Source organism: Vidua chalybeata, chromosome 18 (assembly GCF_026979565.1).
Source record: "Vidua chalybeata isolate OUT-0048 chromosome 18, bVidCha1 merged haplotype, whole genome shotgun sequence".
Classification (NCBI taxonomy): Eukaryota; Metazoa; Chordata; class Aves; order Passeriformes; family Viduidae; genus Vidua; species Vidua chalybeata.
The window spans coordinates 2,157,238-2,173,122 of NC_071547.1; the positions used below are offsets into that span (position 1 = coordinate 2,157,238).

General features: G+C 51.1%; 1 protein-coding gene across 14 annotated transcripts in view; it reads left to right on the forward strand.

Annotated features, from left to right (window-relative positions):
- NCOR2 (nuclear receptor corepressor 2) overlaps nucleotides 1-15,885 on the forward strand; it is a 230,159-nt gene that overhangs the window by 134,914 nt on the left and 79,360 nt on the right. For 6 of the 14 annotated variants that reach the window (XM_053959970.1, XM_053959977.1, XM_053959978.1 and 3 more), the window contains 3 exons: nucleotides 7,233-7,299; nucleotides 12,361-12,548; nucleotides 13,788-13,884. In XM_053959970.1, the coding sequence (XP_053815945.1) occupies nucleotides 7,233-7,299; nucleotides 12,361-12,548; nucleotides 13,788-13,884 (352 nt within the window). The remainder of the gene's footprint in view (nucleotides 1-7,232; nucleotides 7,300-12,360; nucleotides 12,549-13,787; nucleotides 13,885-15,885) is intronic. The other 8 variants (XM_053959975.1, XM_053959981.1, XM_053959983.1 and 5 more) reach the window with 3 other exon arrangements.

Sequence of the window (15,885 nt, forward strand, 5' to 3'; positions counted from 1 at the left end):
CCTGTGATTTAAACAATTTCCTGTCCTGAGTTGCTGCCTGAAAGACGAGCGCAAACAAGAGGGAACTGACTGCGCAGGTCAGGAGTAAAACTGTTGGTAAGAGGTGAAGCCCCATCAAACCAGCCAGCAGAGCAGGTGTTCCCTTCCATCCCTGCCTCTCTAGGCATCTGCAGGGTTATCCCCACCCCAGACAGTGACAGTCCCCGTGTGGCTGTAGCTGTGGCAGTGACAGACCAAGGAGAGGTTGGGTCAGGCAGGCTTGGGGTTAATGTTTGCTGTGATTAATGCTGCAAAAATACGGGAAGGAAACCACACACTTTAATGAAAAGCCTCCATCTCCTCCTTCCAGAAACCTGACAATTAGCTGCCTTCAGCTGGTTATTGATGCCAGCCGAGCACAGTTACAGATCTGGGTCAGTGAAAGGCCCCTGAGCAATCCGGGCTCCAGATGTTGGCTGGTTTTGGCCATGGGTCTGTCTTGGAGGTCCTTGGGTCTGGTCTGCACTTTGCTACTTGTTGGTGGACATGCAGAGAAATTGGTGTGTCTTTTCTGCCATCTCTCTGTCCGTGCTGCACGTTAAAGGACATTTTGATGCTTGGGAAGCAGATAGGAAATCAAGATTTTGGTGATTCTTCCAAGCAAATGATTCACGGTTCCTTTGACCAAGAGCAAAAGGTATTAGACTTCTCTGTTTTGACTGAGTTACGCTTGGATGTTCACATCTCATCTACAATTTTTCCACAAGCTGAATTTGAAGGTATTTTTTGTCTTTTCCTTGTTCTTAATATGTTTGAGCCTTTCTGCTCCAGAAGAGCAGCTTCTGCTCCATAGCCTGGAGGTGGCTGTTTCCATAGAAGATGGAGTGAATCCTCAGGGTGCTGGGAGACGCCAGCCAGATGCATTAGAGCATCAGGACAGCTGCCAGGACACCACAGGTTATATTTTGCCAAGGTGTAATTGGATGCAGATTCTCCAGAACAGCTTCACTCTATGCAGATGTAGCCATTATGAAAAACCTTTCTGGCAGGTTGCTGGAAAATCATCTGGGTTGTGATTCTGTCCACAAATCCTCACTGCATCCTGGCTGTGTTGTGCCAAATGGGAACTGCCCCCATGTGAAGCTGGTTTGGAGCCTCATGGGCACAAGATGTCCAGGCTGTTATTGTCACAAATACCTTTCATAGCTTTTTTTTTGTGTTGTTTTTAAGCGCTTCTTAGTGTGAATTTTTTTGTTCTCAGTTGAATGTTTGCAAGTGTCAGTGGGAAGGCATTTGAATATCAGAAAGCCAGGATTCCTCGATTTCTCCACAGCTATACTCTCTGCCTTGCAACACTCATTTAATTCTCCCTTCTTGTTTGCTTTGCTTTTCAGCTGGGATGAGTCACGTATGCTAATAGAGCTGACTGGGGAGTTACCGGGAGAATTTCTACTCTTACTAAAATGTTACTGGTCTCTTATATTCATGGAGTTTTATGGCCTGTCTCCTATTCAGTACAGTTAAAATTAATTTCATGCCCCAGTTCATTCCAGTGTTTGCAGCTTCAAAAGCTTTTAAGTCCTATTTAGCTGCCTGGCTGTGCTCCGTGCCTCGTCTGCGCGGTCCCTTTGGCTCACCTGTGAGTGCAGGCTTTGAGCAAACATGGTTAATTTTGTATGCTACATCTGCTGCGGGATCCAAGGCACCCTTGAGTGGTTTGTTCCAAAGACTTGACCTACCTTTGATGGGACCGTGTCCTTTCTGTTTGAAATACCTGCATTGTTGGAGAGAAGGGCTCTGCCACTTCCTCATCAAGAAAGAGGAGGGTAAGATGGCATTTAGTTCCCTCATTTCATAGGGATGGGGTGAGCTTTGCCCCTGTGGCTGGCTCGGCCCTTGCTGTTTTTCAAGGTGAGAATTTTTTGGCTTTGCAGCAGACTGAAAAGTTTCTTCAAGATCCAGCACAGCTGGAAACCACTTAAGTGATTCTGCATCATTTGAGAAGGCTACAAAAGACCCTTTTTATACATCTTGATGAAATACAACAAATGCAGAATATGCTGGTGCACTGGTGAAGCACCAGTGCCTCTGGTCAAGCTCTTTATTTCAGTGCTTTGCCAGCTGGTTGTACAAGGATGAGAGCTGCCCTTCCCACCCTGCCACTGTAGTGACTCTGCGTATTCCCCAGACTCAGGCTCCAAAGATATTAACCTTCTTTCCTCCAAGTGTTTGAAAAATGACAAGATGTTGTTCACATGAGCAGGATCAATTACCTGCTGTCTGTCTGAAGAGATATTCTCCAAGGGGGCCTTCGTCTCTACGGCGGGAGATTCCTGCTCGGTCAGCCATGAAAAACAGCCCGGCAGGACTCTCCTCCCCCCTTTCCCAAAGCAGTCATCTTGCAATCATACTCTGTGAGACTTGTATTTGAAAGCAAAATGTGAGCTTCCCTGAGCCTTGAAAGAGCAGACTAAAAGCAAAGTGAATAGCCCAGGGTAAGTGCATGCAAGGTGCTGCTCACAGGGTTTGCTTTAAGCCTCCCCTTCAAGAACTTCTCCTTGCTTTACACTGAAATTCAGGAATGTTGGGGTGAAATCTGGCTGTGTCCCCTCAAGATGCTTAGAGAGGTGTTGGAGAACCTCTCTGAATGTACAGTTGAAACAGATGGAGAGCGTGCCCAGATCCAGCAGCAGCAGAGCTGAGTGCACTGTTAATATTTGCACATCTGGGTTGCTGTCTGCAGCTGAGAGCTTCTTGGGGAGAGGGCAGGAAATCTGCCTCTGCAGAATCAAAATCTGAAGTCAGGATTTTCAGAGAGGTTTCAGGGCTTCTGAATCTCTTTTTGTTTTCTAAGTGCCCCCCCAAGAGCAGAACAGCTATCTTCTGAAAATCTCAAACTGTGGCTTTCCAAATGACTTGTCACATTGGGAAATTTAAGTCATCTTTTCATTACTTGCTGTTTAGGGGATTTAGTAGCACTGGATTGCCTCTAAATTCATAGTTGAAGCCTGACATGTAACACAAATGTTCTTTCAAACCCTGTCATTACTAATGCATTCTCTTTCAGGTCTTTTTATTAGTGCTTGTAGACATTTTCCTCATTAGAAATTCACCTAGCAGCTCCCTGCTCATCCCATTCAAGGTTTCTCATATCTTTTATTCTCTATTGGCATGCACCAAGGCAGCAGATTACCTAGTGATGAATTACTAAATGATGGAGACACACACTGCTACCTTCTGCTTCTTCCTCTTGCCAGTAAAAAGCCAGTTACTGGTTTGGGGGGGACTCTCTTGCAACACTTGAGCTTGTGTTGTCAATTTGGGCTTCAGGGCAAGGCAGTGGTGTTTCTGGGCACCAGCAGCCTGCCTGACTGTACATCCAGAGTTATAAACCTCTGCCACTTCACCCTCAGAGGCACTGATGGTGCTGGGGGTTTAGTCCATCCCAGTGCCCAAGGGCTCTGGGATAAGTAACTAAAGATCTGCTTTGCTTTTCTTCCCCAGAAAATGTTTCTAAATATTGCAAGGAACTGCCCTGAACAGCTGGCTTTCCAGAAGCGTGCCCTGCCTTGGGGTTAGTAGGTTACAGTGTGTTAGCAGCTGGAGCTGTGGGCTCCAGCCATTTCAGAGCAAGCAGGGAACGAGTGCAGTGACCTGTGAACAGGGTGAGCTGCTCCCTGCCCTCGCTGGGGGAGTCCTGTGGCTGGAGGGAATCACTGACTGCCCTGAGCTGCAGCTGGGTGTCCTGGCACCAGCCGTGCACAGGAGCAGGCATGGCAGAGGGGAGGACAGAGCTCTTTTGGTCTCCATTGCCTCTAGGCTGGTTTCACCTCGGAGCGTTCTTGCTGTGCTCCTCAGGTCTCCTGGTTTGCAGATCTCTCATCTCCCCTGTGCTTTGTTTGGCTGGAGCTTCCTTGGTTTCCTACCCTTGCCTGTGTGATCCATCTTGCTGTACAATGGCTTTGCCAGCTGCTTGCTGCCTCCTTCCCATCACTCTTTGAGTTTGGTCCCTACTTTGTTTGCTCTGGCTGATGAAAGACGTTCCTGTGTAATTAAACACCACTGATTAGTTTTGCTCAAATAGCAAACTTCCTTTCATCTCGTCTTGCACCAGTTGAAGGTCTCCCCAGGCTTGCCCAGGTGTGCTGCCATGCATCAGCTCTTTGTGTCCTTTGGGAGCCTTTTCCCAGGGCTTTGGCAGGCTCCACACGTGGGTACACACCAGCACCCACTCGCATGCGTGCGCCCACATCCTTTCCATGTCGCAGCCTCCGGAAGGACTGTGTGGACCTGGGCCAAGTGGCTCAAGAGTCAGAGTTACAGGTTCTCTCCTTGACTGGCTCCATTGTGAAAGACCTAAAACAAAAGCAACCTTGGGTCAAGCCAGTGAAGGTGGAAGCAGCTGCCTCCCACAGGGCTGGGTTTGCTTTGCTCGCAGCGGGAGATGGGTTTCACACTGGCTCTGAGAACTGGGCTCCTGCGTGGGGCTCATCAGTCAGGGCAGTGGGGCAGGGGGAAGAGGATGAGTTCTGCAACACAGGGAAGTCAGGAATGGAGATGGGCTCCATGCACTAGATGAATTGTTGACCACAGGGATGGGGCCCTGGTTTCACAGCCCTGAACACAGTGGGTTTCACAGCCTCTGAACACCAACTCAGCAGAAACTGGGAGTGCTCTGTGTCCATCCCAGCCTGCCCAGTCCTTAGGGACACTGCTGAGGGTGAGGCAGGGAGCTCTCATGTCCTCCCCTGGCATGGTGTGACATGCCAGCCCAGCAATACTTTAAACTGCCCACAAGAGTCACTGTTGCTTTATCTAAGGAGCGCCCGTTCCTCCTGCCTGGGAGCTGCCTGATTTCTTCACCCCTGTGCTGCTCAGGGCTCCATCCTTGACGCTTTCCCCAGAAAACCACAGGACTCGGGCAGGGCAGGAGGAGAAGGGAGGAGGGCTGGCACCTTGCAGGAGCAGCCCTTGCCATGTGCCACTCCACAGTGGTTATTTCCGTGCCCGGCTCCCAGCAGACAGCCCTCACCTTTCTCGCCTGTGCACAGCAGTTGTGCTGGGCTCGCTGATTTGCCCAGGGAGCACAGCGTGTGCTTGGGAGACACGTGGCCCGAATTAACCTCGCTGCAAACGGTTTCTAAGTAACAGCAGTACATGTAGCAAGATAAACTGTGAAGCCTATTTATATTTACCAAGATTTTATTAACCTCTGAAAGGTTGACCTTATGCAAAAACAAAACAAAACAAAAAGATAAAGTGGCAAAAACATTCAGGGCGTGAGGGGGTTTGTGGTTGTTGTAATCCTTTCACTCTTTGATTACTTCAGCCTTGGTGGTGGTAAACATACACTGGCTTTCAAGGCATTCCTGATTTTTGCAGCTGCAGAGCCATTAAGCCTTTGCCTGTATTTGCACTTTCAAGGTCAGCCATGATGCACAACTCAAGGCAACCCATCAGCTGCGTAAGAGCTGCTGATTTCCTGCATTTGCTCTCCTGTTTTCTAAGAACTTGTGCAGCAGATCCAGCAGCAGCAGCGTGTCAAAGCCCCACGTTGCTCCTGGATGTCACCCAGGCTGACATGGGGAGGGCAGGGCTTGATTTAGCTGGGCTGGCCTCAAGGGACAGTCCATGACCCCTTGTTGGGGACCATCTCACACATGATCATCATTAGCACTACCCCAAAGGTTTCCTTGTGTTAGAGCTTCCATTAGGATTAGGAATAAACAAACAACGGGAATGTGTTCGTTGGACACTGTGACCCTCACAAAGAGGTAGAAGGAAATGTCTGACGGGGTCTCTGCAGGAGGGTTTGCTGCCCACTGAGGCACCACACAGTGCTGGGGCCATGGAGGAAAGCTCACAGTGTGTGATGTGAAGGGATGCAGGAGCGTGTGAGGAGCTGGGGCTGGCAAACAAGTGCTGGAGGGAGCTGTGGTTCCCAGGGCAGCGCTTGCTCTGCGGTCACTGTCATTCCTCTGAGTGCCCATGCATGGTTCAGTGGTGTAGCAAGAAGAGAGTTTAGAAAGGGAAAAATGTTGATGCTTTCTGCAGTGTTCTCCATTCCTAAACTTAGCCAGGACTGCCCCCAGTTCTCTCTTAAGTGATCTGGGCCCTCTGCCCCTTCCCAAACAATCCTGCTTGCTGCTAATTATGCTGAGGGATTTACAAGGGCAGGAGGGTGGTTTTTCCCTTCCTGCTAGCCACACAGGAGGGGAATGAGGCAGCAGCAAGGGTGTCTCTTCATTCGGCTAAATCCCACAGAACATGCCTCCATGAGACTGCTAAGCTCCTGATCAGCAATTACACACCGCAGCTCTGCCTTTAATCGGGATAAAAGACTTAAGGAAACTCCTTTGCCCCTGGTCTCTACCTTTTACCTAGAGATTTTATTGCTGTGAATATTAGCAACAGGAACAACCGCAGGAGCTCAGCTCTGGGGCTCACGCAGGCTCTGGGAGCTCCTGCAGCTTTTTCAGCTCTGTTCTGCTCCTGTGCTGCTTCTCCTTGAGCAGTTATTTCACGCTGCCTTTAGAAAGTAGAAAGAAGAAGAAAGTGAGGGGATGTCTGGGCAGACGTCGGGGTGGTTGGGGTTGTGGTGGCCAGTTTCCCCCTTGAGGTCCTAATTCTGCAAGCGGCTGAACTCTCCTGGCTGGTTGTTTGCAGCTTTGTCGGGCACAGCTCCAAGGAAGCAAGAGGTCAGGAGATAAGTGCTGCAAGCCCTGCTGTGATCCTGCCTCCTTCTCAGGGGCCTCAGAGCCCAGGGGTGAACATGTGTGCACCGACATCCCCGTCGCTGCTGACCTGGGCACCGGGGTGCCCAGGGTGCTCTCTGCTCGGGGGTGCCACCTCCTGCCATGCAGAACTTGGCCTGAGCCCCCCCAGCTCTTGGGCACCCACTGGGGTTTTGCAGAACAGCATGAAATCAATGAAGGAACAGCCTGACCCATTGATAGATGCAGAGCTGAGTGTCTGCCCACTTGTGGTGCTGAGAAGATGGGGACTTAGTTCTCAACTTTAGTCTTGGTTTACCCACAGATGTGGGTGAAATTCCTGGTGTCAGAGGGTTTGTTAGTCTTTGTCTGAGCTGGCTCGTGGTCTGAGATAAGAGCATTTGCTGTTCTCAAGTTGATGCAATTCCAAGTTAAGGTGGAAACTGTGCTCTGCACACTCTTTTGGGCGTGGGGAAAGCCAGGCTGTGTATTTCAGCCGCCTCGTTAATCAGATCTCATCTTTTTTTTCTCTCTTTACAGAAACCAGGCAATGCGGAAAAAGTTAATTTTATACTTTAAGAGGAGAAATCATGCACGCAAACAGTGGGTAAGTGATTCCCTCAGACCTTATTTTATATGTATAAAAGAGCGTAATTTACTATGTGAGAAAGAAAAAGATGATTTCCAGCAGAGAGGTGCTGGTAGTCTGTACTTTGCCTGTTATATTACAGTGGAATCTCTCCTGCTTAAAATAACACGTGAAAGAGAGGTCCCGGAGCCTGCTGCAGGCAGCACCTCCCTCTGCAAGTGCCTCCCACAGAGCAAACACTTGGGGTTGGCTTAATCACAGCAGAGCCCATCATTGATCTCAGAAAGCCTATTCACAGCATAAATGTCTGTTTTGTGAGTAATTGAACCCGAAGAGAGGTGTGAAACAAGCTGACTCTGCTTCCGGTAAATGCTCTGAAGGCTGCTCTGCCTCCTTCCCAGCTGACCACAGAGCAATGTTCTAGGAATTTGTGGTTTAAAAACAAAATTCAAGCTCCGGGCCAGTTTGTTTCTAGGCAGCGTTGCCTGCGAGCGAGTTTCAGTGACCTTTAAGGACACAAGTCGTGGTTGGGTAAGGGCAAGGCAGGGCTGACCATGAGGCTTCAAAGGCGTTTGTTGCAAAGTCTGCAGCTATTAGAGGAGAAAGTTCAAGTGGGTTTCACAGAATTTGTACGTTTTTGGTGCTGACACTTGCAGTGGTTCCCAGCAGGAGCTGGGAGGCAAAGCCAGCACAGAAGAGGAAATGCCAGAACAACCAATGGCTCCCACCAGGAAGGTGGATTTTGCAGTGTCTTTCAGTGATGGGTGATTCAGCTCACAGGGCTTCATGTTTCACGAGCAAAATGTAAATACTGTCTCCTGACTCGTTGTCTCTGTCCTGGGGCAGCTCAAGAGCCAGTGTTAAGTGTCTTGCATTGGCAATGGTGCAGGTTTTCTCAGTGTCCTTAGGGCTGGTTTTGGGCAGAAGTGCCAAAACTGGGAGGAACTGTTGGAAAAATTCAAAATAGCAAGCCTGGGAAGTAGTTTGAAGGCTGTACCTTTAAAAGTAACTTCCAATACATACATTTCTGAGGCAGATATCACATTATTTTCTAATTTATTTTGAACAATTCTTTTCCTTCCTCATGCTTTCTGTTTTCATGCTATTTTCTACCAGTATTCCAAAAAGCCACAGACCTTGCATTCCCAAAGAATGGTTGTGTCTCCCATTTGTGCCTAAATACGTGTTCATTTAGACTTGTCCATGATTAAGCTTCTCCCAGGGCAAGGGGTTACAGGGCTTACAACTCCATCAGGATGTGGCACGGCAGTCGGGTGATGCTCTGGGCACCTCCCCTCCTGCAGCTGAGGACTTCTGCATGGTGGGAAGTGGCTCAGTATTCCCTTCCTCAGAAAAGGGATTGCAAGGCATCACGTGGTTTTCTTGGAAGCGTGAGGGAAGTGCCCAGGAACTGCTTTCTGGTGGAAATGGCTGGTTACTGTGCTAAACCTAGAGCGAGTTGCTCTGTGTGAATATCAAGGAGCTGGGGGAAAAGGTTTAATTAGGCTGCAAGAGCACAGTTCCTAAAATACGACTTGCAGTGAAGTCGCCTGTCATGCAAAATAGGTGAATTTCTGCCAGCCAGTTTATTCAGTGTCCTTGAAAGGGGATTTTTCAGTTTAGGGAAGCATTTTGCCTATTCTACAAAATAGGCAACATACGGTTGCTGAATTTGCAAAGTGAATACATTTGCTGATTCTGTTTGCAAAATGGGTATGCTTAGCTATTTTTCTGCCTATTTTGTAGCAGACCCTATTTTTAGCAAAGCCCATCCACATGCCAGCGTTTCTTTCTGGCTCTTTTACTTTCTGGGGTATTGTTGCTGCCTGGGGCTGGCTGGAGCAGGGTCAGAGCTCGGTCGCCACAGGGTCCAGCCCCGAGAGCCTCATCCCAGAGGATCCACAGGGCTTCCTCCAGTCTCCACTGAGGTCAGCACAGCAGAAGACATTTAATTGCCATCGGGGTGATGATGCAGAGAAGGAATGGTGAAGGGAGCTGTTCTGGGTGTGAGAAGTTTGTCTCCATCAGCCAAGAGAAGAAAACCACGGGGCTTGCAGAGGAATTGGACCGGTTCCTCCTGTCACCTTCGCTCTTCTCCTCCCCTCCAGAGAGCTGCTCCATTCCCTGGAGCTGTGGGAGCGTGGGCTGCGGGAGGGCTGGGGCTTGGCACAGCCCACAAGCTGCCTTCAGCTGCTACGGCGGCGTTACTATCCATCCATTTTTAGAGCCGCGTGTCAGGTCCGATTTGGCTCGCTCTCACGGACTGGTGTGATTGAGAGGCTGAGGGGCTGCTGAGCCCAGCCAGGGAGGGGAGCAGAGGGGGCAGCCGTGCTAAAAGCCAGCACAGATGGTTGCTCAGGAGTGGACACGCTTGCTTAGAGCTGCTCAGAGGAAGCCTGGAGAAGGAATAGATGCTTCTGTTCCTGAAGTGCCTGACCAGGAGCTTCTCCTGGAGGTCAAGCTGTGATGATCTGAGGAGTTTGCAGTGCTGTAGGGTATCTGTAATCCCTTGAAGAATTTTGAAGGATGCAGGGAGTATGTGTCCCAGGTGGAGCAAAAAGCACTGGATGAGAATGCTGCAGCCCAGCCCAGCTGCAGTGGGGTTTGACGTTTGCATGGTTGGGAGTTGAGGAAATGCTCAGTCCATTATGAAGCTGTGCTCTGGAGGGCAGAGCTGTGCGAGGGGGAAGCTTTGGTACTGCTGCCCTGCTGCCAGGGTGTGAGCTGCTGGGGAATCGGCCTGGTGACGTTGATGTTGCTTTTTCCATTTTCAAATGCCAATTCCTTAGAAGAGGAATTCAGGATAAAGCTTTTGTCAAGTTGTTCCAAGGAGTGGAAGAAAAGGAGGAAGAAGAGCCGCCCTGCTGGCTGTGAAGCAGCCAGGGCCGTGCCAGGTGGCTCTGCTGGGGTGGTGGCAATGTGGAACCCAGCACTGGCTCATTCCCATGGGGAATGACAAACCTTTCAAAGCCTCAAGGCTTCTCAGCAGACCGAGCCCTCGTGCTGGGCTCTCTCCCGGCCGTGCTGCAGGCTGGCAGCATCGGGCACCAGCTTCATAAACTTCATGGGGTATTTTTAGCTTCTTCCCAAATGTGATGCTCTGAAAGCAGGAGGATGTAGCAGATTTGCTGGCAGGGTGGGAGCTCTCGTTTTCAGGGGGCTGATGGCATTGCTTTGGGAGAGGTGAAAACGCAGCAGCTGTGATTTTGCCAAGCTGCCGCAGGCTGTTGGTGTTACCTGTAGCTCCTCGCCCAAAGTGTGAGATACCCCATGTGGGCTTTCAGGGCATTTTAATTTCTGTTCTCCTTCCTTGTTTTTATCTTGTGGCTGTTTCCTTCAGCTCCTGATGAAACCCCAGCACCTCCTGTGCATCCATGCAGGGCAGGACAGTCTTTGGCTCCAGGCATGCAAGTAGGAATTGATTTATTTGCAGGGGAAAATGTTAATCTGGCTCAGCTCTAGGGCTTGAGGTGCTCTATCTGCCTCACATGATTGTTGAGGTGCCTCCAAAAGGCCAAGGAGATCAAAGATGTGATGCTGTTCTTGGATTATTGCCAGGTCCTGGATGGACAAACCAAACCCATGTGCCAGGATTGGTGTGACATAGGCTGCAGATTGCTGTGCATTTCCATTGGTTTGGGGTTTTTTTTTACCTCTCCTAATTTATCTTTGTGGCCAAGAGCAAACAGGACGAGAACAAAGTGCATCTGGGAAATCCTGCAGCCTCAGACTTCTGGTCATAGGGCAGTGGTGGCAAGAGATGAGTTTATTTCTTTGAAATCTGGATTCCCTGTGTCACTGCTGTGGTGCTGAGCTGCCCATTCTGGAAAGCGGTGTCAGGGTCAGGAGTGACCTGGGGTTTGCCATTAGAGCAGCATCTGCTTTCACTTCCTGATTTGGGGCTTGGAAGGCATTTGTCAGACACAAACTGAAACCCTAAAACCCCTCTGGCCTCCCAGCTGCTCTCAGCTGAGGCTGGGCACCATCACTGCTGCCCCTTCAGTGGCTGTCAGGGACCAGACAGGCATCTTCCCACCATGGACCTTCCCTGTGCGTGGGTGTTCTCCTCCAGCAAGAGTGTGGCTGGAGGAGGGAGAGGAGTTTTGGGGCGTAATGGGAGGAGACTCTTTGCATTGCAAATCTTATTTCAGTGTTACCAAGCTTGTCCCATAAATGCCAGTCAGAAGTGCAGTGCTGGACCTGGTGGGTGGCTGGGTGGGTGTGCCGTGAGGATGTCACCCAGGGGGTCATGGTGTGGAAACCCTTTGCAGTGCCATGTTTTGGCAAAGCCTGGGTTTGCTGTCGGTGGGGATGTACTTGTCTTGTCACATGGGCCAAAAGAAAGGAGCAGCAGCAGAAAAAGTACTTTTTGCTTTCTAGAGTGGTGAAGGAGCTGAGTGTGTGGCCGTGGGCCAAGGCTGGGTGCCTGGCTCTTGATTTTGGGGAGCCAGGCCCTTGCATGGAGCTGCCCCATGGCCCCCGTCCCATCATCATTGCCAGCACGGAGCTGTGAAGGCTGGAGCTGGTGTGTGAGGGTAGGAAGGGGTGCCTGGCCTTGGGCACCATGGCAAGCTCTCCCCAGCACACTGGGCTGGTGGCTCCAAAATGATGGCCCTGCACACCCTGCTCACATGGTGGGGACCAGCTCTCCTGCCCCCTGTGCCTCTTCCCAAGGCCATGTCTCAGTCCCTCCTTGCTCAGTGGCCTCATGCAGGCACCTTGCTCTCTCCTGGGGTGTGGAGCAGGGGCTCCCTCCCCAGCACAGGGCCTTTGGCTGCTGAATCAAGTATCTGTTGGGCCAGAGGATGCTCAAGCAGATGTGAGGGGCTGGGTAGAGTCCTGGTGCCATCAAACACATTGGGTCTGGAAGGAAAGAGCCTGAGGGCACCTGATGGCCTGTTTTGACAATTCACCCTTGGGTTGGTCCCAGGCCCTGGAGCACGTCCATGTCCTAATAAATTGTATTTCTTTAAGCAAAATGACTCACGCTCAGCCTGCGCAGCCATCGAGGGCAAGGCCTGGAGGAGTTGCCCTTCCCAGGCACGTCTCTGAGCTCCCTCTCTCCCTCTGCCCTTTCAGGAACAGAAGTTTTGCCAGCGCTATGACCAGCTGATGGAGGCCTGGGAAAAAAAGGTGGAGCGCATCGAAAATAACCCCCGGCGGCGTGCCAAAGAGAGCAAAGTGCGGGAATACTATGAGAAGCAATTCCCGGAGATCCGGAAGCAACGCGAGCTGCAAGAGCGCATGCAGAGGTTAGAGGAGAAGCGGTAGGAAGGGGCTGAGCTGGTATCAGACAGCCTTTCTTTTTTCTTTGGGAATGGGTGTGGGATTTGCTTGCGGGAGGAGCGGGCTGGCGTGGCTCTCGGTCCCTTTTCTCCCTCTCTAGTCAAAGGCAGAAGCTGGCAGACGTGAGTCTTGCTGCTTTTTCCCCAGGGTGGCTCAACACACAGCCAAAAGGAGCAAAAATGTCAGCAGTGTGGCTCCTGTCTCACCTCTCCTGCTGATCTCCCAGCTGGCCACATCAGGGCCAGGGCTAGCTCCCTTGTGCCGGCCAGCTGGCTGGGACAGCCCTAATTCCTGCCTTAATGGTGTGCCCAGATTAAGATGTACCAAACTTGCAGGTGCATTTGGTCACGTTGATGATTTTTTACATGCACATGCTTTGATGGGAGCAGAAACATCTGCAGTGGTTATTGGAATGACCACAGACAATATGAAGGGTGCAAAATGTCTCGCTGGAAGGGATGTCCCCTGTCTCTCCCACCCCCTGTGCATTTTCCTCTCCTCGTTGGAAGTGCAATTGAGGTCATGTTGTTTTCTGCCAGGAGAAGACACAATTTCATGATCTCCACCCTTTTTTGCTGAAAACTCCCTGTCCTTCCCATTTCAGCCCTGGCATCTTGCCTGGGGTCACCTGATACGCAGAAAACCTAAACCCTTCTGCCAACATCCCATCCTTGTGCCCCACTAACAACTGGGTGGGCCCAAACTTCCTAACTGATGGCTTTATTTTGTCTGAAAGAGAAAGGGAGAAATGGTACCAAGAAATGCTTTAATTTTTTACCTGCTTAATAAGAAAAGTTGTAATTCCTTGGGACGTGTGGCTGTTACTGTAAAGGAAAAATGTCACTTGATGGGTTTGATTTAAAACTTCCCACAGCATTTTGCAAACCAGATCTGGTGGCACAGTGCTAATGGCTGACACTAACACCTTTGTGCCATTGCTGTGGTGGGGTGAACAGGAGAAAATGTGGGGGAGAGCGTGGTTGGGCATGAAATGTCCTTGTGTTCTAGCAATCCAGGAAGTTGACACAGGTAAGGAAAGTGGTTTTGAGGCTCTTGACCTGCGAGCCCTAAGCGCAGATGCCTTTCCCACACTGTGGGAGGGGGTGGCCTGGGTGGAACGTTGGGATATGGTTGTTATGGAGGACAAAATGGTCTTGAACGTGGTTTGCTGCTTATGAAGTGGAGCATCAGTGCCTGAGTGTGTCACTGCCCTTTCCCAGCAGGGTAGGACAGAGGGGCAGTGGCGGGCTCTCCATGTCAGCCGCACGCAGCGAGCACGAGGTGTCCGAAATCATCGACGGGCTCTCGGAACAAGAGGTGAGACCAGCTTCTCCTTCCTCCTCCTCCTCTTCACCCCTCACTCTGTCTCCCCTGAGGAAGCCAAGACAGGACTGCGAGGTCACACGGTGAAGTCCTATGCCAAATCCCACTAACTTTAGGTCCCGTCGAGGTTGCCATGATGCCAAACACTCTCTGGATAGGATCCAAAGTCAGAGGTTTATTTAATACACATCAGCATCTTCCCAGCCATGTGAGAGATGTAATGGAGCTGTGCAATGTTTCTGCCAGAGCAAAACATGGAGCTGGTGGCCAGTAGGTTGGGTTTATCAGCACTTGGCTGTCTCTTAGGGACTGGAAACCCCAGCATGCTGCTCATACTGGGTAGCACCCCACAAACACCTCTTGGCTGTGGTTTATACTGGAAGTGAAGATGGGAAGGGAAGGAGAAGGGGCAGGGAGCCAGCACCCAGGCTGCTGGGTGGAGGGGTTTTTTTGTTTCGTTTTGTTTTGAATGGGCTGTGTGACTTGACACAGGGGAATCCTATGGAATGAATGGTTTGTACGTGAGCCAGTTGGCCCACATCTTCTGGGAGTGCTCCATTCATCTTGAAACATCCCTGTGACCTCGGCTTCGTTTGGATCTAGTTTCACAAGGGTTCCACTCTCTTGGCACGGAGGCGAGCTGCAGTGAATGGATCATGTTTGGGAGGGGAGAGCAGCCATTGCCCAGCAATAGCTGGGATGTTTGCTGCCTATGCACCACGGCTGATCCCTCGCTGGGATCCCAGGCACTTTGCTCTGAGCCAGTTAAGGTGACAACGTGGAGGACACGGATCTTGGAAGCAAAGGGGAATTTCACAGCCCTGCAGAGGTGCTGGCCAAGAGGAGAGTTAGCTGATCGCCTCCATCCCCCTGCACAGTGTTGCTGCTAAACTCCAGCCTGACAGCCGCCTGCTGAGCCCCAAATCTGCTTTGCTTGTCTCAGAGGAGTCCTTAGGAGCTTCCAGCACTTCCACAGGGTTGGAAGGAGCAGGGAGGTGAGAGCTGGGGAGCATCTCTGGCAGCAGGGCCAGCTCTCCGCCCCAGCGTGTTGCTGGAAAGGAGGGGGGTCTGGCTGGTGGGGTGTAGTGGCAGCACTTGGCACCCTGAGAGGCCCTGTGCCCTCAGCTGTGGGCAGTGCTCCCACCAGCGTCCTCTCTGCTGTGCACAGGGGCTTCTCCTGTCACCAGGGGCAGTCTGCAGTTAGCCAGGTTGATGCTCCAGCTGTGAGCTGTTCCTCACCTCCCACCATGAGGAGGCATCTGGAGCAGCCAGTTTCTAAACAGGAGGTGTCCTAGTGAGGATGGGGAAGGCAATTCACACGTGTTGAAATGTCCATATCTGTGCAGAGAGATGTGCTTTAGGGGGAGGAGGAGGTTGGGTCTGATCAGGCACAGCAGGGAAGCAGAGCAGCACTGGGCAGGCCAGAATCACCTTCTTGCAAGGGTTGGCCATGATTGTTCTCCCAGGAGTCAGCATCTGGCTGTAAATTAAAACAGCAGCACTTGAGACCTGGCCTTCCTGGGACGAGGGTTGGATTTTGATCAGTGACATCCCAGGTGACAGGGAGGACTCAGACTGATGGTGCAATTGAAAGGGGGTGGCCAGAGCATCCCTTCATCCCCACAGGGTGGACCTGTGCCAGGGGATCACCAGCAGCTCAGCCAAAGGGACAATCCCGGCATTTGAGCAGAACACAGCACAAATGAGACATCACATTGGCCTCTCTGTTGCAAATAAGGAAACCAGTGTGCCCAGTCTATCCTGTCCTGGTGTGCAGCTGGGGCTTTGGATGAACTTTGTGCTCCATAGGATGGATTAAAGGCATCAGATTATGTCCCAGGGTGTTGCAGTAAGGAATGACAGCCCAATTTCAGTGACATGTGAAACCTCCTGGAACAACTCCTGTGGAAGGGAAACCTGATGTCTCCCTCTGCCCATCTTTTCAGGAAGTTTTGAAAAGCTGGCCCACTTCCCTCACAGTTGGGGTGGGGGGCT